At 40.3% G+C, this 24,152-nt stretch overlaps 1 protein-coding gene and 3 pseudogenes across 5 annotated transcripts; 1 reads left to right on the top strand and 3 right to left on the bottom strand.

Moving 5' to 3' along the window:
* Positions 1-400: 400 nt before the first annotated feature.
* Slc16a11 (solute carrier family 16 member 11) lies at positions 401-2,744 on the bottom strand. Of its 5 annotated transcripts, none has more exons than XM_021238209.2 (5): positions 2,361-2,744; positions 2,058-2,265; positions 1,677-1,820; positions 764-1,528; positions 401-677 (listed from the first exon to the last, which is right to left on the bottom strand). In XM_021238209.2, the coding sequence occupies exons 2-5, from the start codon at positions 2,257-2,259 to the stop codon at positions 451-453; spliced, it is 1,338 nt and encodes a 445-aa protein (XP_021093868.1). In that variant the 5' UTR covers positions 2,260-2,265; positions 2,361-2,744; the 3' UTR covers positions 401-450. The 5 variants fall into 5 exon arrangements, with proteins under 5 accessions (XP_021093868.1, XP_021093867.1, XP_021093871.1 ...); XM_021238208.2 differs by having other exon boundaries at positions 2,522-2,701; XM_021238212.2 differs by having other exon boundaries at positions 2,527-2,676.
* Positions 2,745-9,849: 7,105 nt separating this feature from the next.
* Positions 9,850-11,215, bottom strand: LOC101724595 (large ribosomal subunit protein eL8 pseudogene; annotated as a pseudogene).
* Positions 11,216-16,513: 5,298 nt separating this feature from the next.
* LOC147823896 (U2 spliceosomal RNA) lies at positions 16,514-16,651 on the top strand (annotated as a pseudogene).
* A 1,065-nt stretch (positions 16,652-17,716) lies between these two features.
* LOC101724949 (26S proteasome regulatory subunit 10B-like) lies at positions 17,717-23,001 on the bottom strand (annotated as a pseudogene).
* Between the last annotated feature and the right edge of the window lie 1,151 nt (positions 23,002-24,152).

A 24,152-nucleotide genomic window follows, 5' to 3' on the forward strand; every position in this document is an offset into this window, starting at 1 on the left:
GTGTATGCATGCATGTGGGGGGGGGGCATAAAAAAGCTGAAGTTTGAACCTAGGGTCCTTGTATTTCCCTCAAGCCAATAGAGGGAAATTGAAAATGCAGGAAAAAGTTAAGTTTGTGGGGTCTGGATACTCAAGTAAGAGAAATGAAGATGAAACAGATGGTACCGACAAGCATCTCTCCCCTGATCTCCAGCAAACTGACTGACTGGCAGACCTCTCCTCAAAGACTCCTGTTATGGCAAGGACATGGGCAAAGAGAAACGGATTGGCTGGGCAGACACACATTCTTCCCCGCCCTCAGGGCTACTGGGGTCCTGTTCCTTTCAGCCAGCCTTTTGGGAGATCTTAAGTAGAATATTTTAAAGGTCCTCAGTTGGTTAACAGTTGGAGCTTTCTGGAGCATCAGATAAAAATTTTTTATTGAAAGGAGGGGCTTAAATGAGACAAGAATCAACAAGTGGTGTCCATAGTGGAGTGAGGGCCTCCTGGGGGGAGGACAACCTTTGGAACAGGGAGCAGCTCCCCCCTCTCAGGAGGAGGAGTAGGTGGAGGTGAGGCTGGACGGCAGGAGGGGAGAGCCCTGGGGAGCCCCATGTAGATGAAGCTGCCAGAGAGGATGAAAGAACTGCACACCAGGAAAGAAGCAGTGAAGTCTCCTGTCTCATCCCTTAGGAAGCCTGAGAGGAGAGGTAAAGAAATTAGAGTCCTTGAAACCCAGAGACAGAGGGTGGTTGTGAACAGATCTCCTGGCTCAGGTCCTTACCTGACAGGGGAGGTCCCAGGAGTCCCCCCAGGCTCATCAGCATCATCACCAGCCCAGTGGCCTGCACCACACCTCCGATGCCCACTAGCCCCGGGAGCACACCGAAAACCAACGGGGCATAACTCCCAGCACTCAGCCCGTAGGCCCCAGCTGCGGCCAGCAGGGGGCCTCCCCAGCTGTCTCTCCCCACCGCGGGCACCAGTCCCACTGCCAGCAGCCCCAGCCCGGTCAGAGCCCCGAACACGGCCAGCAGTCGTGGAAGGGGCACCCAGCCCTGGTCTGCCAGCCACCCGCAGACCAGCCGAGCGCCCGCATCCCCTACTGCAGCCACAGCTACCACCAGCGCTGCCCCGTAGCCTCCCAGGCCCCGGTCTAAAGCATGGGGAGCCAAGTGCACGTAGGGGATAAAGTACCCGCCCCCAATCAGGGCTGTACCCAGAGCGAAGACTGAAAAGGCCCGGCGCTTGAAGAGACCCAGGCCGAAGGCAGCTAAGGGGCCACGAGGTGGGGTCGAGGGGTCGCCGGGGAGGGCCAGGGGGCGCAGCAGGGCGCCACAGGGAGTGAGGTGGAAGGTAACGGCGCCAAGGAGCAGCAGGGCGCCCCGCCAGCCGAAAGTATCAAGGAGGAGCTGCAAGGCGGGCGCCAAGAGCAGCGAAGAGGCCCCGTTGCCTGTGAGTGCCAGCCCCACCGCCAAGACCCGACGGCGGGAGAAGTAACGGGAGAGGGTGCCAAGGGTAGGGGCGAAGGCCAGGGCCCAGCCGGAGCCTGAAGATGGAAAGGACAGGATGAGGGCAGGAACCCGGGATGTTCGCCCCGGCATTCCCAGCTGCCCGCCTCGTTCGTTCTCACACCCCCAACAAACTCCTATGCCCTCCAACAGCCCTGAAGGACCCGGACATCCCATTCCCCTCACCAGCGAGAAGGCCCAGGCCGAGGTACAGGTGCAGCAGGCTTTGGGCGAAAGCCGAGAAGATGAAGCCCAGCGAAGTAAGGGCGCCCCCAACCATCACCACCGGGCGCGCCCCCCAGCGTGTGCTCAGGGCGCTGCCCACTGGGCCTAGAAGGGGGCGGAGTCAACGAAGACACGCTTCCGGACCCCCAAACTCTCTCCAACACTTCTCATTGGCTGTTGCCGGGCCTAAAACTCCTCCCCTGGCCTAATAGCTCCTCCCCTGACCGCAAGACCCACTCGTTTCTAGAACTCGGGTTGTCTGGAAATCAGGTGGGTCTCCCATCACTACGCTCGCCATCCCTCCACCATGTTCCCGCCTCCCACCTTGGGGGGCCCCCTCACTGGCTGCCTGCTGCACGGCCAAGGCCAGCGCGCTGACCCACGCAGTGTCCTGGGCGCTTCGGTCAAAGTGTTCCGCGAGGTCAGGGAGGGCAAGGCCCAGGGAGCGTAAGACCCCGTAGGAGAGCCCGTTCACTGCGAAGGCTGAGGCTGCCACCACCCAGCCCCAGCCCCCGTCAGGGGGTCCGGCCGTCTTGGGGGTCATCGCCGTCTGCGGGAGTGAACAGACACCTGTGAGTGAAGTCTCCATGCCTGAGCCTCCGCTGAGGAGCTGGCATCTCTGAGATCCAGCATCGGGCTGCTCACCCAGGGTGGGCTCGTCACCCGAGCGTGGGCGCGGGCGGAGGGCGCAGGAATCAGGCCTAGGGATAGAACTCCTGGGTGTGCGCGAGGTACCGGGATAGGGGAAGAGCTGGATCCCCCAGGCCGGGGGATTCCCCTTCCCACACGCACCCTTTCCCCCTTACCCAACCTCTTCGGGCGGTGGGGGGGAGGGTAAGGGCTCCGCCGCGTTTTCTCCGGGCTTCTGCTAGCGGAGCCCTGAAGTGCAGTGCAGAGATGGAGCCCAAGTTGGACCGGTTCTCTCCGTAAACAGAGATCACCGCCGGGGCCTGAGCCACTGGGGACGCGGGGTGCGGAGGGTGGGGGCGAGCTGAGACAGCCAATCAGCGGAGCCACAGGTGAGGCCGGACTCTGAGTCCCAGGGGGATTGAATTATCCGCACACCGCTCTTGGCCTGAGCTGAGAGCGAAGAATGAATCCGGCCCCGCCCGGCTCACGCCCACGCGCCTCCCACAGACTGAGCGCAGAGGAGACGCGTGGATTGCAATCTTTACCAAACCCACGGTGTGCGGCCCACGCATGGAAATAGAGGGTGTCCCCAAAACCAAGAGGATGAGTAGTTCTGTTCTCGGGAGCCTTGCTGAGGATCTGGTAAATCTCGGATATCAATTAAATCCCTGACCTCAAGGGATATCTGCTGCTTGCTCAATAGCATGCCCTCAAGGAGGGAGGGAAGAGGGCTCCCTAATATCTGTGATGTGCCTGGCCTGGCAGTCCTTTTACCGTGTTATCGTTTCATCCTTACAAAAACCCTATGAAAAAGATACCACCCCCACCCCCACCCCCCTTTACAGATGCAGTAACTGAAGCACAGAGAGGGTAGGAATTTGTCCCAAATCACTCAGCTAAAAAAATGGTAGAAATACTTGAATTTAGGTCTGTCCAACTTCGGGCTACAGGGAGAGCAAACCTAGGAATGAAATAGAATCTGCCACAGTTAATGGAAATGGCCTAGAGACAGTTTGGTGCAATCTTCCCTGGAAATGACAGAACCTTTGCAGAGGGAGGGAACTGAAGAGATCTTTGCCATCAGAATCTAAAAACTTAGGCTGGAATTTTAAAAGCAAAGTAAGAAATTGGGGAATTGAATCTAGATGTTGATTTCTTGAAAAACATTAGAATAACTTTTTTTTTTACAGGTTAGCATATCTTTATTTCAGATGTTTAAATCAAGAAATTTGTTCTTTGGTGTAATTATTATTCAATAGCAAGAAAAATTCAGCAATTTACAGATTGGACCGGGCATCTGTTGGCAGCCACATGATGGCAGTGTTTCCTAAATGTTAAGAAAGTATCTGCAATGTAAGGAAAGGCAATGCAAGTGTTTAAAGTTGTGAAACTGTAAATCTAAAAAAAAAAAAAAAAAAAAGGCATGACCTTTGAGGGCTCTCCATTGCTTATAGGGAGGGGGAAAATCTAATTTCTTTACTTTGTGTATAAGGCTTTTCATAATAAAGACCCAGGTTACCTTTCATTCCATCTTTCTACCACATCACTGCCCTCTTCCACATTCCCAGCCAGTGAATTCTCAGTTGTTTCATGGACATGCCTGGGCTATTCCACAAGAGTCCATCAAAGTTTAAGGTCTTGCCAGGTATACTGTAGAAAAGTGGCCCCACCGGTTTCCCCAGCCTAGTGTGCAGGAGCTCCTCAAGCCACCTGGTGAGGACTCTGCCAAAAGCTGAATAAGGCCAACTAAGACTAACCACCTTCTCTCTGTGGTGAAGCAGAAATGAAGTCAGAGAGGAGACTGGGCCCTCTTGGGTCCAAGAGTTGTACCAAGTAATGGTGAGCACTTTTGCAGAATATTTATGAACTTAGAAGGGCATTCCACACCCTGGGATTTGGATGATTTGTTGTAGAAGAGCACATTCTTCTTCTACCTTGTGTTTCCTATATTTTTAATCAAAATTGCCATCTGTTGCTTATGGAGGCAAATATAGCATAGCGACTGGAAGAATGGACCCCCACACTAGACTTCCTGGGTTAGGATCCCAGCTCTGCTGCTGCTTAGCTATATGATTGAAAGCATATTACTCAAGCTCTCTGTGCCTCAGGTTCCTCATTTCTAAAGTGGGTGTAGTAGTAGCTACCTGATACAGTTATCACAGGGATTAGATGAGTCACTGTGTGTTCATGTGTAAGTAAGGGACTTAGAACAGTGCTGGAGTGTGATAGGTGCTGGTCCCCATTGCTGTCACTGTAATACAAGGGAACCTGGCTGGACTCTGTCCTGTTGCCCTTTCCCCACCTGGCTACTCTATAAATGCCTCAAAGTCAAGGAAACGAATTTGTCTGGTGAGTTCCCAGTAGAACCACATGGATTATAAAATGTGAATGTCTATAAAGAGATTAAATGGAAACATTTTTAGTATATATTTGTGATACATAATTTCATTCATCTTGGGAAACTGGTACACGTACATATCACATTTTATTTTTATTCTCCCTTCCCTCTCATCCTCCTCTCACCCTCCTTCCTCAGATCTCCTTCCCATCTCCACAGAGTCTACCCCCGTTTCCTGCCATCTCCCTTTTATTTTGCTCTTTAAGTTATTTATATGTTGGATTTTTCATATATGAGAACCCATGCAATATTTGTTCTTCCGTGTCTGATTTATTTTGCTTAGTATAATGGTTTCAAGATCCATTCATTTTTCTATAAATGACTCAAAGTTATCCTTCTTTATGACCGAGTAGTACTCCATTGTGTATGTATACCACATTTTCTTTATCCATTCATCTGTTGATGGACATATATTCTGGTTTCAAGAGTTAGCTATTATGTTTTGTTTTGTTTTGTTGGTACTGGGGATTGAACTCAGGACCTTGTGCTTGCAAGGCAGGCGCAGTGCCACTGAGCTAAATCTCTAGCCCTAGAGTTAGCTATTATGAACTATGCTACTGTAAACATGGATATGCATGTACTATTGTAATAGGATGACTTTAACTCTTTTGGGAATATAACCAGAAGAAGTATAGATAGGTCAAATGGAATTTTTATTTTTATTTTTTTGAGAAATCTCCATACTGATTTCCTACATGGGAATTTTGGGGGGGTTTTCTTTGCGTTTTGTTTTGTTTTTGTTTTTTGTTTGTTTGAATGTTTTACAAAATTTATGAGAAAATGCTGGTCTCCTTTTCTTGACTCTAAAACAAAGCAGAATGAAGAAGTCAAAATAAGTTTTATTCATTCTTTTATACATGCCTCGTACCATGCTTAGAACTACAAATATGAATAAGATACAATCTCTCTTGTTTCAGCCCCCGCAATTAAATTAGAGAATCAGTCACATAAAGAAAAGAAATAGAACAAGAAGAGGGATGCATGCATGGTAGAGTGCTTGCATGGGAGGAACTGACTCATTGGATTGGGCCTTCTGGGAGGCTTCATAGAAGAGGAGCCCCTGAGCCGGGTCTTGAAGGATGAGTAGAAATTTGCCAGATGAATGTGTGGGCAGGGGCATTCCAGGCAAAGGGAGCAGCTTGTGAAAAATTACATAGGGATGAGAAAGCTTAGTATATTGTTTATTATTTGGGGAGCTGTAAATAGTTGCTGTGTAGAGAACAGACAGTGGGTGGGAGAATAACGTAGGATGAAGCTATTAGGGAAGAAGGTCCAAACGGAAAGGCCTTGGAGACCAAACAAAAGAATTGAAATGTTTTTCCTGAGACTGATACTTCCCCCACATTTCCACTGAAGTAGCATTCACTAATACTGGAAGCTGGACACAGGAGAGAGAACCCACGCCACATTTGGAGGGGTAAGGACAATCTAGGAGGCAGGCCTTTTGTGTGTGGGAAAACTCTGAAATATTTTGTTTTATGTAGAAAATTCACATGGAATTTTAAATTTTACTTTATAACAATATTAATTAATTAATGTATAATTTATTTATTTTTGAGTCAGGGTCTCGCTATGTTTCCTAGGCTAGTCTTGAATTCCTGGCTCAAGCAGTCCTGCTTTGGCCTTGAGTAGCAGGCATGCACCACTGTACCTAACTTTATAAAAATCTCTGATGCATGTTTTCATAGGAAAGTGATGCTTTGATTAAACTATTATGCTACAACTAGACAAATTACCATTTTCTCCCCAAGTTATGAGATCAAATATACTTTATAGCACTATGTATGTACATATTTGTTCCAAGGTTGTTTTGTTTTGTTTTGTTTTTCCTGGCACACTGCAGTTAGAGACGACAGAAGGCTAATGACAGGGCAGAAAGCCTCTTCTGGAAGTATCTCTGACTACACCAGCTCCTAAGCTGCGTACATTTACCTCAGTCAAAACACTGTTAGCCTGCAGTGAAACTGTCCATCCCTTGCATTGTTCCTGCACTGGGGGCTCCGGAGGTAGTACCTTGCATTATTGATCTCTGGATCTTTTACACCCAAAGATGTCAAGGATGACTGATGACTGGCTGAATGAGAGAAACACCAGACAAAGGAGTCATTGTGTAAGTGGACTTGGTGCCTGGTGCTCCATGGCATGTGGCGATATCACAAGAAGGAGTCACTGGTGAACCAAGTTAGTAATGCCTGATGTGGAAAAGCCCCAGAAGCAGATGCTAAGATAACATCTTTAGGGAGATCATAAGAAAGGGTTCAGGACTATATGGACATGATTTGTTTAAGGGACATGGGAGTCTGCCTCGATTTATACACTCTAAAATGGCTATGAAGCTTTCTCATGGGAGTACCTGCTGGAAGTTTCTCTGGGGCCTGTTCTCAGGGAAGCCCTGGACTGAGCCCAGCTATTCCTGGGCACACTCACCAGGGTACTCTCTGTGCGGAAGATGGATAGAGAGGGAAGAGGCAGGCAAGGATGGATAGTGTTAACCACAGGAACATTGCTATATTTCAGAAACTCAGAAAGATAAAGACTTCTGGTGTTTGGCTCAGTTGATCTTGGGCTGCTAAGATCTAACAGAGCTGCCTCCTATCCCTGAATGCCGTCCCCTCAAGCTCTTCCCTTCACCAGCTCTCCAGATCAGCCCACTGGGAAGTCAACACAGATCTCAAGCCCACACCCAGGGGCTGGAAAAGTGGTAGAAGAACATGGCCTTGGAAGGAGATGAGGACACAAAAGTTTGAGTTTGTGACTCAGGGCCATGGGAACCCATCCATCAAGATGGGTAATGCAGCACAAGGGAGATGGGGCTCATTGTACATAGATGACCAGTTGGCTGGATGGGGAACTGACCTGAGTCCCAAGTCTTCTCGGATGGGGGGTAAGGAATCAGCTGAACTTGGAGCTCTCAGGAGCTGGTGATGGGGTTGGCACAGATGAGGCAGCTGGGGGTGAAACTAAGTTGGAGTCATGGTTTAGGATGGGATGAGAATCCTACTCCCAAATGACTCTCATGTTACCTTCTCTACCAAATCTGCCTCTACTAGCCCTTCCAGTCCAGTCCCCATCATGGTCACCACCTCCCCATCCCCATCCCCATCCCCATCCTTTACATGCTGAGGTTCTGTCTGGAGAATCTGACTCCTGGATTTCTTATGAAAGCCTAGCATATTTTGGTTCTGGAACTTTGGCCAACATTTATTTTAAAGTTCTTAGTTTGAATCCCCAGATAGTTACTCTGACTTATTTAAGGAAATAAATTATTAAAGGATATTGGGTAGCTCACAAAATCATCAAGAAGGCTGCAGACCTAGGTTTGGCAGGAGCACAGACTACCACACATCTAAATGAGTTGCTAAAGCCACTGCTGGGACACTAGATGTCGCTGCTGGCCGCTGCCTGCCACTACTGGCCCTAAAGACTGCTGCTGTTGCTCAAATATCTCTGCTTCTTTGCCTCACCAGTGCTCAAGATAGCTCGCTCTTTCCTTGATTCCTAACCAGGAGTCCCTCACAATAGGACTGACCCTAATTTAAAACACATTTGTGACCGTGTGGTGTCATCATCTCACCTGGAGGGAAGTTTCTCTTACATAGGTCTCCAGGGAGGTGAGGTGAAGCCCTAGCCATTCTCATCAGCTGGGTGTCTAGGAGGGGCAACTTGGTTTTTGGATAATGAATTTACCCTGGGCCCAGGAATCTGGGAGTAGGAAGGTAGGGCCAAAGGCTCAAGAGCAGATGTTTCAGGACCAGTGAGTTCTGAGAATACTTTACAGCTGGGTGGGCTAATATCGATGCCTGAGCTCCACTAAATACATAAAGCTTGGCCTTTCTTAGATGGCTTGTGATTTCCGAGTTTATTTCCTTGCTGTTCTGAAGGAGAGGTGGTTTACCCCCTGAGTATACAGGGATTAGGGCTAAAATTTTTCACATACTTACATAAATGCTTAAGACATGAGAGAGTTAAGGAGCTCCAAAATACAGAAATAAAAATGAAATTCTAAATGTTTAAATAAGTGTCTACAGGGCCAGGGATTTAGCTCAGTGGTGCCATGCCTGCCTCACAAGCGCAAGGTCCTGAGTTCAATTCCTAGTACCTAAATAAATAAATAAGAAGCATCTACAAAACATAATACCAATGGCCAGGATTGCTTTAGTTATTCTGGGTCTTTTCTGATTACAAAATAAATTTTAGAAAAAAATTGATGATATTTTGATGAGAATTGTATTAAATATATATATAATTTTTGGTAATACAGCCATTTGGATGATATTTAGTTTTACCTATCCAAGAACAGAGAATGTCTTTCAGTTTTCTAATATCCTCTTCCATCTCTTTTTTCAGAGTATATACTTTTTGTTATAGAAGTTTTTCACTTCTTTGGTTGGGTTAATTTCTAGGTTTAGGTCTCTATTTATTAATTATTTTAAAGCTGCTGTGAATGGGATTGTTCGCCTGATTACTTTCTGAGTGGGTTCATTCTTGGTGTATGGGAAGGCTATTGATTTTGAGGTGTTTATATTATATGCTGACATTTTGCTGAATCTATTAGTTTTAAGAGTCTTCAGATGGAGTTTTTTGGTCCTCTATTTAAAGGATCATGTCATCTATAAAGAAGGAAAGTTTGACTTCATTTCCTAATTGGATTCCTTTTATTTCTTTCTCTTACCTAATTGCTCTGGCTAAAGTTTCAAGTACTATTTTCAACATGATTGGTAAGAGTAAATACCACTGTCTTGTTTCTGACTTTAGAGGCAATGTTTTCAATTTTTCTCCACTTAGTATAATATTGGAAATGGGTTTGTCATAAATGGCTTTTATCATTTTAAGGTAAAGTCCTTCTATACTAATTTCATCAAGGTTTTTTATTTGGTTTGGCTTGGTTTTTTTTAAACACTGAATTAAGGACTATTTATTTATTTATTTTTGGCTTTTTGAGACAGAGTCTCGCCATGTAGTTCAGGCTGGCCTTGAACTCACTGTGTACCCCAAGCTGACCTCTAATGCATGGCAATCCTCCTGCCTCAGCTTCCCAAGTGCTGGGATTACAGGCATGCACTACTATGCCCAGTGACAATTTATTAGTTTTTATGTACAGAAAACTCAAGAGTACATAGTGGCAAGTTATTTAGCCTTTGTCTTTTCCAGCTTGGCAATGCAAGCCATAGATTTTGGGGTGGATCTCACCATATTTGTCATCACAGTTGGTCCTGATAGCTTCCACTAGCTTAGAGAACCTCTATCTTCTGAGTAGACTTCTGTGAAGGCAACAGTTGTGCATGTCTTCCTGTGTACTAGACACCCAGCCTGACTTTCACGTTGATGATGCACTGGGAACCCCATCTTGGGACACAGGGCAGGCAGGAACACAGTCAGCTCAATAGGATCCATGTTGTGTGCAATCATCAATCACTAGCTGATCCTGTCCTCCACCAGGGTGGTGACATTGTTAACACTTGTTCTGGCCTGGTGTTCTCTTAGTGAGGACATTCCCTTTGCTAGCAGCTTCCCTCTCAGTCCTGGCCTACAGCCTCTGTTTCTTCTCTTGCTTCATCTCTGCTCTGTATTTGTGGGCAAGCTCAAGCAGCTGAGTAACTGTTTGGTGGTCCAAGGCCTGGGTGATCTGGTTAATTGCAGGAATCACCTTCAACTGCTTAAGCAGCCCTTTGCTGCTGTAGTGAGGCTATTTCACAAAGTGGGTGAGGTCCCTCTTGGGCTGGATGTCCTGTCCAGTGCCAGAATTCTTTGGCCTTTTCTCAGACAGGGGATTTACCACCTTCTTGGCCTCCTGCTTTGTGACAGCGGGGCCCAGGGCCGCCTTTTTCTTCTTGGTCTTCTTCCCTTTCCATATCTTGTGTAGCTGGCAGAAAGAGCCATCAGTGGATGTTGCATTTTGTCAAAGGCTTTTTCTGCATCTTTGAGATGATTATATGACTTTTATTCTTACTTCTGGTTATGTAGTGTATTGCATTTATTGATTTACATATGTTGAATTATCCTTGGATCTGTGGGATTAAAAACAACTTAATCATGATGTAGAATCTTATTTATTTGTTGTGTTGTTTGCAAATATCTTGTTGAGATTTTTTCCATCTGTGTTCATTAAGGAAATTGGTCTGTAGTTTTCTTTTTTTTGTTAAGTCCTTATCCTGTCTTGCTATCAGAATAATGCTAGTTTCAAGAAATGTGTTTGGCAGTATTCCTTCTCTTTCAATTTCCTGGAAGAATTTGAGGAGTGGGCTGGGGATTTAGCTCAGTGGTACCGCCACCTGCCTCACAAGCACAAGGTCCTGAGTTTGATCCCGGTACCAAAAAAGAAAAAAAAAAAGAATTTGAGGAGCACTGGTAGTAATTCTTCCCTCAGCTTATGGTAAAATTCTAATGTGAGTCTACTAGATTGAGAGCTTTTCTTAATTGGTAGGGTTTTTATTACTGCCTCTATTTCATTGCTATTATTGGTCTGTTCCATGTTGTTATATCTTCTTGGTTTAGTATTGGTAATTCACACATGTCTAGGAATCTCTTTTTTTTCTTCTAGATTCTCCAATTTATTGGAATACAGGTTTTCAAAGTAGTTGTTTATAATTCTCTAAATTTCAGCAATGTCCATTGTGATTTTGCTTTTTCATTTCTAATTGCTTTGATAGGAATTTTTTTCTTTCTTTCTTTGGTAAGGGTTTGTCTATTTGGTTTATCCTTTCAAAAATTCAACTCTGATTCAGTGATTCTTTGTATTTTTTAAGTGTCAATTTTATTAATTTCTACTCTATTCTTTATTTCCTTCCTTGTACAGGTTTTGGATTTGGACTGCTATTATTTTCCTAAGACTTTGAGGTGGACAATTAGGTTATTTATTTGGGATTACTTTGTTTTCCTAGTATGGGCATTCACAGCTATAAACTTTCATCTTAGAACTGCTTTTTTTTGTGACAAAGTCTTGCTATGTAGTTGAGGCTGACCTTGAGGTCACTAAATAGCCCAAGCTGGCCTCAAACTCATGGCCTTCCTCCTGCCTCAGTCTCTTGAGTGCTGAGATTGCATGCATGCTCCACCACGCCTGGCTAGGACTCCTTTCATGATGTCTCATAAATTCTGGTATGTTGTAGTGCCATTACCATTTGATTCTAGGTAATGTTTAATTTCTTCTGTGATCTGTTGATTATTCAAAAGTGTATTTTTAAATCTCTGTGTATTTGTGTAGTTTCTATGATTTATTTTGCCATTGATTTCTAGTTTCATTGTGCTATGGCCCGACAATATATGTGAGATTATTTTTATTCTTTTGTATTTATTTAAGAATTACATTTGCCTATTTATGATAATCAAATATTTCTCCTAGATATCTAGAAATAGAATTGCTGAGTAGAAACATCTATGTTAAAAGAAAAACTTATATAGATAACTGTACTACCAAATTGCCTCAAAAAGAATTTATCAATTTAATTTCTTAACAATTATATAAAAGGATACCCATTTATCACACCTTCTCCAACAAACTTTTAATTGTTGCCAATCAAGAAATATTTTCTATCTCATTGTTTCAATGAATACTTACCTGCAACTATGTGGAAAAAACAAAGTTTTGAATTATATTTTAGGTTTTAAAATGCCAAAATCTCATTTATTTAATTAAAGTTTACTATGAACACTACAACTGCAAGATAAAAATATGTAATGGCTACTTCAAAACACTACACATACATTAGATATTGCAATGAGTTTTTAGAGATTGAATTTCAAGTGCTTAAAAGAAATTTTTAAAAAGACATTAATTTTAAATTCAGTGATAGCTACAGAGATTAACACACATACTTTAAGAAAATTGCTACTTCCTACATGAATAATGCTTTATGACTTCTCAGCATTATCTAAATATTTTTTGCAAAACTTAATGTTCCTACAAAAAAGTTTTGTATTTCAAATGAGAAAAGGTAGTCACCTGAGTAAGATGATGTGACAAGAGAAGCTTATGTCTTTACATCAAATACTAAAATCACTAAAAAGAAATCCATCACACAACAGATTGGAGAGATGAGCCAAATTTAATCTCACTCCTGACATTTGCCCTGACCTGAGTTTCCACAAATAATTTTTTGCTTTTGTTTTACTCATTAGATTATAAATCTGGGTTCTCCGGATAAGGTATTGGTGGTATAACATCCATGTTTTAAGTCCAGGGGATTTGGGTTCAAGTTTACCTTTAATTCAAGTAGACTTTCCTTTATAAATAGACATAGTTCTGATTTCAAATTTTGCTATCTCAAAGGTAGAGGTTGATGTCATTTTGTTTCTGTGCAAGAAAAGGTGAATTCATCTTCCATGAATTATGACTTTATCAATTTATCCTTATATTTCTGCAGATTTTTGCTCTAAATGAGTTGGAGCTACTCCTTCAGATCAAAGGAGTCAACTATGTACGACTCATTTTAGGTGCACTCTGTCAACACATGATGTGGTTTAACACCTTTTATCTGAAAGCCTTTTTTGTCATATACTGTTTCACTTGTGCTATTTTTATTAACATTTGTCTAGAACATATTTTTCTTTATTAACATATTTGTGTTTTGTTTTAAATATATACACACAGCTTATAAACAGCATATAACTGGATTTAAAAAGCAAATCTAAGTGTTTTTATTATTTATTACTAGAATTAAACCCACAAACATTTATTATAAATATTGCTATATTTTCATTTTTTCTGTCACATATATTCATATTTTCTATTTGCCATATTAGCTACCATATTTCTTGCTTCTTCTCCCCCTACCCCTCCTCTCCCTTCCCCTCCCCTCCCCACCTTCATCTTCTTCCTCTTCCTCCTCCTCTTCCTCTTCCTCCTCCTCCTCCTCCATCTCCTCCTTCTCCTCTTTCTCCTCTTCCTCTTCCTTCTCTTCTTCCTTCTTCTTCTTTGTGCTGGGGATCAAACTCAGGGCATTGTGAATGCCAGGCAAGAACTCTATTACTGAACTATACTCTCATCCCTCTCTCCTGATGTTTGGTGATTTACTGTTATTTTGTTTCTTATAATGATTTAGAAATTATACATCTGGTTTCTATTATTTTGTGATTGCCTTCAAAATGTTCTCTCTGAAAATCTTTAAATATCTTACTTCCAACATGATATTCTGAAATTCATCAGAATGGGACTGCTTTGGGACCCATTGTGCAGGGCATTTGCAGGGATCTATGTCATTCAGCTATCAGGAATTCTATTATTTCTTTCTAATTTTAAAATTTCTTTGTGTGTAACATAAATAATTTAATTTACTTATGTGTATACACATAAATACATTCAAATATTTAAAAATTCCAACTTAAATGAGTGAATTAGTAGAAGAATTGGAAGATAAAAGTTGAGGAAATGTCCCAGTAAGTACAGCAAGAAGCATATTTTAAAAGCTAGGAATAAGATAAAGGGTGGTCATGTTACCAATTCTTTGTGAGATTCTACCAGATGGTGCAGAAAAACAACACAGATGAATGAAACACATGAGGGATGGAAGAGACAAAACTGTTACTATTAGTAAATGATGTAATTGTCTGTTTTAAAAATCCAAGATAATTAGTACATAAATTACTAAATCTAAAAATGCTGAAATTTATATTCTTTATTTTCAAATCTCTATTTCTCTTAAATTTTAGGTCAGATTTGAAAGGCATGAGCTTTTCAAATTTGGATGCTGCTTGAGTAATCTTTACTGTTTCCAATCGCCGCTATGGTGGTTGGTTGGTTCATTTCACTGTGATTTAGGAAAGATAACATTGTGTGATTTTACCTCTCCTTATTTCCCAGGAAGTCATTTGTCTTCAGAGAAGTGTCTATTCCTTTCAATTTCCTGTTTTTTCACTGTGTATTTTATTTTGGGGGAGTGTAATTATTTTTAGTACTTCATATATTCTAGATATTAGTCTTTGGTCTTGGGAGTAGGTGGCAATCCGCCCTTCTCAACTTGGGTTGTCTCTTCACTCTGTTAGTTGTTTCCTATGCTGTGTAGAAGCTTTTTAGTTTGCTTTGATCCCATTTGTTGATTCTTGTGCAATTGGGGTTCTGTTCTCAAAGTCCTTGCCTATGCCTATCTCTTTAAGAGTTTTACCAAATTTATCTTCCAGAAAGTTCAGTGTTTCTGTTTTTATCTCAAGGCCTTTGATCCATTTTGATTTTTTAGTGCAGGATGAGACATATGGGTCTAATTTCATTCTGCATGTGGAGAACGAGTCTTTCTAGCACCATTTGTTGAAGAAGCTTTTTTCCCCCCAGTGTTTATTTTTAGTTCATTTGTCAAAAATCAGATTAGTGAAAGTACATGGTATTGTTTCTGCATCCTCAATTCTATTTTTGGTCAATATGTCTATTTTCTTATCAGTAGAATGCTGTATTTATTACTGGAGCTTTGTAGTATAACTTGAAATCTGAGATTTTAATGCCTCCTTTTTTTCTCTTTATGCTCAGGATTGCTTTGGTTATTCTGGATCTCTTCTATTCTATATAAATTTTAGGATTCTTTCTAGTTCTATGAAGAATGCTGTTGGTATTTTTATTGGAATTGCATTAAATCTATACATCATTTTTCCTAATATGGCCATTTTGACTATATTGGTTCTGCCTATCCAAGATCAGGGACTGTCTTTCCATTTTCTAATGTCTTCTTCAGTCTCTTTTTTTAAAGTACTGTAGTTTTTGTTATACTTCAGAGTTACATAGCTTTTGTCTTTTACTTCCTTGGTTAGGCTAATTCTTAAGTATTTAATTTTTTTTTAAGCTACAATGGTTTGAGTGGAATTGTTTTCCTATTTCTTTCTCAGTGTATTCATTGTTGGTGTACAGGAACACTTGATTTTTGTGTGGACTTTATGTCCTTCCACTTTGCTAAATTTGGTTATTAGTTCTAAGAATCTTCTAGAGTTCTTTGGGACCTCTATGCAAAAGATCATGTCATCTGAAAATAAGAATTGTTCCTTTCTTATTAGAATTCCTTTTAGTTCTTTTTCTTACCTGATTGCTCTAGCTAAAGTTTTGAGCACTATATTGAACATGAGTGGGTCAGACACTCTTGTCTTGTTCCTGATTTTAGGGGGAATGCTTTCAGTTTTTCCCCATTTAATATGATGTTGGCAATGGATTTGTCATAAATAGGTTTTATCATTTTAATGTAAGATCATTCTATATCTATTTTTATATTTTTATCATGAATAAATGTTAGATTTTTTAAAGGATTTTTCTGCATTTATTGATATAATCATGTGATTTTTAAATCCTTACTTACATTTATGTAGTGTATTATATTTATTGATTGACATATATTGAACCACTTTTGCATCCCTGGGATGAAGCTGACTTGGTTATGATGTAGAATCTTTTTAGTGATCTGTTGCATTCTGCTTGCAAGTCTCTTGTTGAAGATTTTGTTTGTTAAGAAAATTGGTCTGTAGCTTTGTTGTTGTTGTTGAGTCCTTGTCCATTTTTGGTATCAGGGTAATGGCATCTTCAAGGAATGAATTTGACAGGATTCCTGTCCTTTCAGTTTCGTGAAAATGTTTGAAGCATATTGCGATTAGTTCTTCCCTGAAGTTCTGGTAAACTTTAGTGATGAATCCATCAGGTCCTGGGCTTGTCTTAGTTGGTAGGGTTTTTGCTTCAGTTTTACTACCTGCTATTCAACTCCTCAGGATTTTGTATCTTCTTGGTTTAATTTTGGTAATTCATATGTGTCTAGAATTTATTCATTCTTTCTAGATTCTCCAACTTATTAGAATATAAGTTTTTATTGCTTCTCGGCCTTTTGGCTAAGATCAAGTGTAGAATATAAGTTTTTGAAATAGTTTCTTATAATCTTCTGGATCTTGGCAGTGTCCACTGTGATTTTGTCATTTTCATTTCTCATTGCATTGATATGAAATTTTTATTTCTTTCTTTTCATAAGTTTGGCTGAAAGGCCACCAATCTTGTTTATCCCATCAAAGTTCCACCTCTTTGATTCATTGAGTCTCTCTATTTTGCTTTATTTTATTAATTTCTGCTCTGGTCTTTATGATTTCCTTCTTTCTGCAAGTTTTGAGTTTGGGTTGCTCTTGTTCTTTAGGTCCTTGAGATGTATCATTAGGTAATTTATTTAGGTTTGCTCTTTTTTTTTTTTTTTTTTGGTACCAGGAATCAAATCAAACTTGGGTCCTTGCGCTTGTGAGGCAGGCGGCAGAACCACTGAGTTAAATCCCTGGCCATAACCTTACCTCTTAGAAATGATTTTGTTGTGTTTCATAGGTTTTGGTATGTTGTGCTTCCTTTGTCATTTGATTCTAGAAACTTAAATATCCTCCCTGATTTCTTCTGTGATCCATTGATTAGTCCAGAATATATTATTTAATCTTTGAGTATTTGCCTAGCTCCTGTGGTTTGTTTTGCTGTTGATTTCTAGTTTGATATGAAACTTATGACATGAAAGGATGTGAGAGATTATTTCAATTTTTTGTATTTGGTTAAGTGTGTTTTATGACCTAAGATATGGCTTGTTTTGGAGAAAGTTCCATGTGCTGTTCAGAAAAAGGAGAACACTTCTGCTATTAGATGAAACATTTGTAGATATCTGTTAAGTCAATTTGCTTGATGATGTGGTTCAACTCTGATATTTCTGTTATTTTTTTGTCTGATTGATCTATTTGTGAGAATGGGGTGTTAAAGTTCTCCACTAGGACTTAAGGCTCAGTGGTAGAGCACTGCTTAGCAGGCATGAGACCCTAGGTTCAATTCCTAGTACTTCAAAAAAGAATCAGTTGGATTAAATACTGATGATAAATTACCTCATATATATGTATGTATATATCCACAAACATAGTGGATACTTAAAGGGAAAAGAAAGGTGCTGTTATTATGTATGGCATGATAAAATCTTCCACCATAATTATATTGGTGCCTATCTATTCTTTTTTTTTTTTAGAACTAAATCAAACAGGTTTTATTTGGTTTTTTTAGGATGAGGAAAACAAATTATATAAAATAAGTCATAAGAAATGCTCTCATACTACCCTTTCAAACCATTTTTAATGTTTTACAAAATGCTCACACTCCAAATATGAAAAGCTTTAATACTCTTAAAACTTCTGCTGCGATAAATGCAACATTAACATACAAATATTTTCTGTACCAATTTTAAAAGTTGAATTACATACTAGTTTTTATGATTTTATTCACATACATTTTATTTATACACTTTTAATGAGTTCACTGCCAATACACACATTATTTTCCTTAACTTTATTTTTACATTAAGTCAATATCTGTCATGCAGCCATCAAAAACCTTACAGTAAATTACACAGGTTTATAGTCCAATTTCGACTCTAGCTTCTTAGAATCAGCAACTTTTCTGACTGCTTTCATGAAGTCTTCCTGAATTACAAAATCATGATCAGCACGAATGGCAAACATACCTGCTTCAGTACAAACATTTCTCAGGTCTGCTCCATTAAAGCCATCTGAAAGTTTCATAATTGTTTCATAATCTATTTCACCATGCTTTGTAATGGGACCTGCATGGATTTTCAATATATCTAATCTTGCTTGTTCATTTGGTAAATCAATATGTATTTTTCTATCTAATCTTCCTTGATGTAGCAATGCAGGATCCAGTGTATCTGGTCTGTTTGTAGCCATGATCATTTAACTCTATGCAGAGTATCAAATCCATCCATCTGATTCAGTAACTCCATTAAAGTTCTCTGAATCTCTCTGTCAGCTGAAGTACTCTCAGAAAACTGACGACCACCAATAGCATCTATTTCATCCGTAAAAATGATGCACGGCTGATGGTCCCTTGCATAATTAAACATTTCTCTAATCAAATGAGCACTTTCACCAATGTACTTGTCTACAATAGAACCAGATACAACCTTTAAGAAATTGCAGTCCAGCTGGCTAGCAACAGCTCGTGCCAAGAGTGTTTTTCCTGTGCCTGGTGGTCCATATAACAAACAGCCTTTTGGAGGTGTTATTCCTACACACTGGAACAATTCTGGGTTTGTGAGAGGTAATTCTATAACCTCTCTTAATTCTCGAATCTGTTCTGATAGCCCTCCAATCTCCGAATAAGAAACATTCCCAGGGTCCTCATGAGACATGTAAACCAATGGATCCACTTCTCTTGGCAAATATCTCATGATAGTAAGTGTAGTCGTATCCAAAACAACTCTTGTTCCTGGCTTTAGCTTACTTTTGTCAAGCTGTTGACAACAACCCACAACATATCTTGATCCATTTGTAGCTTTAACAATGAATTTTTCTTCAGTTAATTGTTTAAGCACTTCACCCACAATCTGTCCAACACTTTGTAGGGCCTTCAGATCATTTTCAGACTTTTCATACTGCTTGATAAGTTCTTTTTTTCTTTTTTTTAATTAAATTCTTTTATTGGTACATTGTAGGTATACAACACAATTACATTTCTCATTGGGAATTGTACCTTTACATAATGCATCTTGGTTCTTATTTTTTCCCCATTCCTAGCCCTCCCTTCAGGCCCTCCACTCTTCCCTATTTACAAAGATGTTATTTCCATTTTTTCCATTTCTCATCATTTTTCCTTTCCCTTCTTTCCTTTCCCCTGCCCCTCCCACTACCCCTACCCCTTTGGACCTTTTCTTCCTATTTTACATTATTGATTATTCATTCTAATCATTGGTACATTTTAGGTATACAATATAATGACATTCATCATTGCAAATTTGCACCTTTACATAATCTCTCTAGGTTCTTATTTTTCACCCTTGCCCAGCCCTCCCTTCAACCCCTCCAGTCCTCCCTATTTACAAAGATTTTGTTTCTATTTTTCCATTTTCTCATATTAATCTCATTCCCTTCTATCCTTTCCCCTAGCCCTCCCACTTCCTTCCCCTTTTCCCCTTTTCTTCCTATTTCACATGACCTATTATACATTTAGTCCTTATTTACACTTTCAGTTTCTCACACCAGAGAAACTATTTGGTATTTACACGTGTGTCCTATTTATTTCACTTAAGAGTATTGCCTCAATGTGCATCCACTTAGCTATAAATGTCTCTAATTTCTCATTTTTTATGGCTGAGTAGTACTCCATTTTATAAAAAAACCCCACATTTTCTTTATCCAGTCTCCAGTTGTTGGGCATTTGGGCTGTTTCCAAGTTTTAACTATTACAAACTGGGCTGCTATGAACATGGGCACACATATATCACTGTGGTATGATTCTTTTAATTCTTTGGGGAAGATCCCCAGCAGGGGAATAGCGGGGTCAAATGAGACTTCCAGTCCTAGTTCTTTGAGGTATCTCCATACTGATTTCCACAGTGGCTGCACCAGTCTACACTCCCACCAGCAGTGGAGCAGGGTTCCTCTTTCCCCACAGCCCTGCCAACATTTGTTATTGGTTGATTTCATGATAGCAGCCATTCTTTCTGGAGTGAAGTGGAATCTCAGCATTGCTTTCATTTGCATCTCTCGAATGACCAGGGATGTTGAACATTTTTTCATGTATTTATTTGCTATTTCTACTTCTTTGTCTGAGAAATGTCTGTTCATTTCAGGTGCTCATTTTTGGATTGGGTCTTTAAATTTGGGAGGTCTGATCTTTTAAAGTTCTTTATAGATTCGAGATAGTAGACCTTTGTCTGAGGAAGAGCAGGTGAAGATTTTTTCCCACATTGTGGGTTGTCTCTTCACATTGCTGGTGGTTTCTCTTGCTGTGCAGAAGCCTTTTAATAAGAAGAGATCCCACTTGTTGATTGTTTGTGCTAGTTCACAGGCAACTGAGGTTTTGTTCATAAAATCTTTTCCTACACCGATGTCTTCAAGGGTTCTACCTAACCTCTGTTCCAACTGGTTCAGAGTTTCTATTTTAATATTTAGATCTTTAATCCATTTTGATTTTAGTTTAGTGCATGGTGAGAGATAACAGGTCTACTTTTAATCTTTGGCAAGTTGAAGCCCAATTTTTCCAGCACCATTTATTAAAGAGGCTATCTTTCCTCCAGTGAGGGTGTTTGGCTCCTTTATCGAAAATGAGATGGCTGAGTGTGTCTGGCATTGTTTCTGCATCTTCTAATCTGTTCCACTGGTCCTCAGGTCTGTTTCTTTGCCAATACCATGCTGTTTTTATCACAGTAGCTTTGTAGTAGTTGCGGGTTGGGGATTGTGATACCCCCTTCCATGTCTCTTTTACCTAGAATTGCTTTTGCTATTCTGGGTCTCTTCTTGCTCCAAATGAATTTTTGGATTGTTTTCTCGAGGTCTATGAAGTATGCTGCTGGGATCTCAATTGGAATTGCATTAAATCTATAAAGCAGTTTTGGAAGTATGGCCATTTTCACTATATTAATCCTTCCTACCCAGGAGCAGGGGACGTCTGTCCATTTTCTGATATCATCTTCAATCTCTCTTTTCAGAGTGCCATAGTTTTCAGAGAAGAGGTCTTTGATTTCTTTCGTTAGGATGATTCCTAGGTATTTCAGCTTTTTGGATGCTATTGTGAAAGGAATTATTTGCCCTGTATCTCTCTCAGTGAGTCTGTCACTGGTGTAGAGGAAAGCTATTGATTTTTGTGTGTTGACCTTGTAACCATCTACTTGACTGAATTTGGTTATTAAGTCTAGAAGACTTTTGGTGGAGTTCTTGGGGTCTTCTATATAGAGGATCATGTCATCTGCAAATAATGACAATTTGACTTCATTTCCTATCTTTATTCCTTTTATTTCTTTCTCTTGTCTAATTGCCATGGCTAATGTTTTCAGAACTATATTGAACAAGAGTGGTGATAGTGGACATCCTTGTCTTGTTCCTGATTTTAGTGTGAAGGATTTCAGTTTTTGACCATTTAGTATGATATTGGCTGTTGGTTTTTCATAGATGGCTTCTATCAGTTTGAGGTAGAGACCATCTATTCCAATTTTTTGTAGGGTTTTTATCATAAATGCATGTTGGATTTTGTCAAATGCTTTTTCTGCATCTATGGAGATAATCATATGGTTTTTGTCCTTGGCTCTATTGATATAGTGTATTACATTCATTGATTTGCATATATTGAACCATCCCTGCATCCCTGGGATGAATCCCACTTGATCAGGGTGTATGATCTTCTTGATGATCTTCTGCATTCTGTTTGCCATTATCTTATTAAGGATTTTTGCATCTATGTTCATTAGTGAGATTGGCCTATAGTTCTCTTTTTCGGTTGGGTCTTTCTCTGCTTTGGGGATCAAGGTGATGCTTGCTTCCAGGAATGAATTTGGGAGTATTGCTTCCCTTTCAATTTCACTGAAGAGTTTAAACAGTAGTGGCAGCAGTTCCTGTCTAAATGTCTTGTAGAATTCAGCAGTGAAGCCATCAGGGCCTGGGCTTTTCTTAGTTGATAAGTTTTTAATTACATTTTCATTTTCATTGGTTGATATTGGGTTGTTCAGAATTTTTAGGTCTTCTTCGTTCAACTTTGGTAATTCATATGTATCTAGGAATCTGTCCATTTCTTCTGTGTTGTCCATCTTATTGGCGTATAGGTTCTGGAAGTAGGTATTGATGATCATCTGGATTTCTGCTGAGTCTGTTGTAATTTCACCCTTTTCATTCCTAATTGCATGGATTTGGGCCTTTTCTTTCCTTTTTCTGACAAGGTTGGCTAAAGGTTTGTCAATTTTGTTGATTCTTTTGAAGAACCAACTCTTGGCTTCATTGATTTTTTGTATCGTTCTTTTAGTCTCCATTGCATTGATTTCTCCTCTGATCTTTATAATTTCCTCCCTTGTATGAGCTTTGGGGTTGTCCTGCTCTTCTTTTTCTAGAAGCTTGAGGTTCAGCCTCAGGTTGTTTAATTGGGCTCATTCTGTTTTCCTACTATGCATATTCACTGCTATGCATTTCCCTTGTAAGACTGCTTTCATTGTGTCCCATAGATTCTGATATGTTGTATTGTCATTGTCATTTAATTGAAGGAACTGTCTGATTTCTTCTTTAATTTCCTCTGTGACCCATTGGTTATTCAGAAGTGTGTTGTTCAATTTCCACATGTTTATGAAATTTTTTGAGTTTCTTTTGCTATGGATCTCCAATTTCATTGCACTATGGTCTGATAATATACAGGGGATAACTTCAATTCCTTTGCACTTTGGTAAGTTCTTTTAATTGTTTCCTTAACTCCTTCAGGCGGCCGTTGATCTCCTTGTGCTCCAGCAGCTTCTTGCAGTAGTCCTGAAGCACTTTATCTCTGGGGTCTGCCATGATGAGAAGCCGTCACTTATAGGGCCCTATGTATTCTTTTATACCAGTAGTTTTTGCTTTATGAAATTGAATGAGCCAAGCCAGGTGTGGTGGCACATGCCAGTAATCCCAACACTTAGGAGGCTGAGGCAGGAGAATCACCATGAGTTCGAGGCCAGTCTGGGCTACATAGTGAATTCAAGGCCAGCCTGAACTACATAGTGAGACCCTCTCTAAAAGAAAGAGAGAGCCGGGGATTTAGCTCAGTGGTTTTTTGCCGCCTGCTACGCAAGCGCAAGGACCTGAGTTCAATCACCGGTACAGAGAAAGAGAGAGAGAGAGAGAGAGAGAGAGAGAGAAATTGCCAAAATTCAGTGCATGTATATTTACAATTGTTATCTCTTCCTGCCTAATTGTTCCCTTTACCAGTATGTAATGCTCTTGTTTGCCTATTCTGATCTGTTTAGGCTTGAAGATAAGAAAGCAAGTCTTACTGGCTTTTGGTATCCAGTTGCATAGAGCATCATTTTTCCATCCTTTTAATTTCACCGTATGCAATTCTTTACGGATGAGGTGTATCTTTTGCAGTCGACATAAGGTTAGGTTTTGTATTTTGACCCAATCTGCCAGTCTGTCTTTTGATTGAGAAGACCATTGATACTGAGTGTTATCATTGAAAAGTATTTACTGAATCTTATCATTCCATTATTTTTCTAAGGCTGGTTCCTTTAGATTTTCCTATGTTTACTCTTCCCAGTTAGATATATTCTTTTATTTTGGCTCTTTGGTGATACTGGTTTTGCTGTTTCTCTAGGATTTAAGTACTTTCTGTAATGCTGGGTGAGTGGTCATGAATTCCTTTAGATTCTTGTCATGGAATTTCGTCATCAATTTTGAAGGATAATTCTGCAGGATATAGTAATCTGGGTTGGCAATTGTTTTGTTTTAGAGCTTAAAACATTTTGTTCCAACCTCTCCTAGCCTTTAAGGTTTGTTTTGAGAAATCTGCTATTATTCTGATAGGCTTGCTTTTATAGATTATTTGATATTTTTCTGTTTTGAGTATTTTCTCTGTGTGCTGAATTTTTGGAAGTTTTACAATGATATATCATGGAGAGGTTCTTTTCTGATTATGCCTCATTTATGTGGATATTGAATTCTTTTCCTATATTTGGAAATTTTTCTATGAT

The sequence above is a fragment of the Heterocephalus glaber genome, unplaced genomic scaffold (assembly GCF_053883595.1).
Source record: "Heterocephalus glaber isolate CG9 unplaced genomic scaffold, H.glaber_assembly_v1.0 deba00001564, whole genome shotgun sequence".
NCBI classification, from domain to species: Eukaryota; Metazoa; Chordata; class Mammalia; order Rodentia; family Bathyergidae; genus Heterocephalus; species Heterocephalus glaber.

Coding starts and splice junctions, on each gene's coding strand:
- Slc16a11 (XM_004857355.4), bottom strand. CDS start 2,304: ATGGAGACTTCACTCACAGGTGTCTGTTCACTCCCGCAGACGGCGATG. Junction 1,821..2,057: donor GGCCGTGCAGCAGGCAGCCA/GTGAGGGGGCCC, acceptor GCCCCCTTCTAG/GCCCAGTGGGCAGCGCCCTG. Junction 1,529..1,676: donor CGGCCTGGGCCTTCTCGCTG/GTGAGGGGAATG, acceptor TTCCATCTTCAG/GCTCCGGCTGGGCCCTGGCC.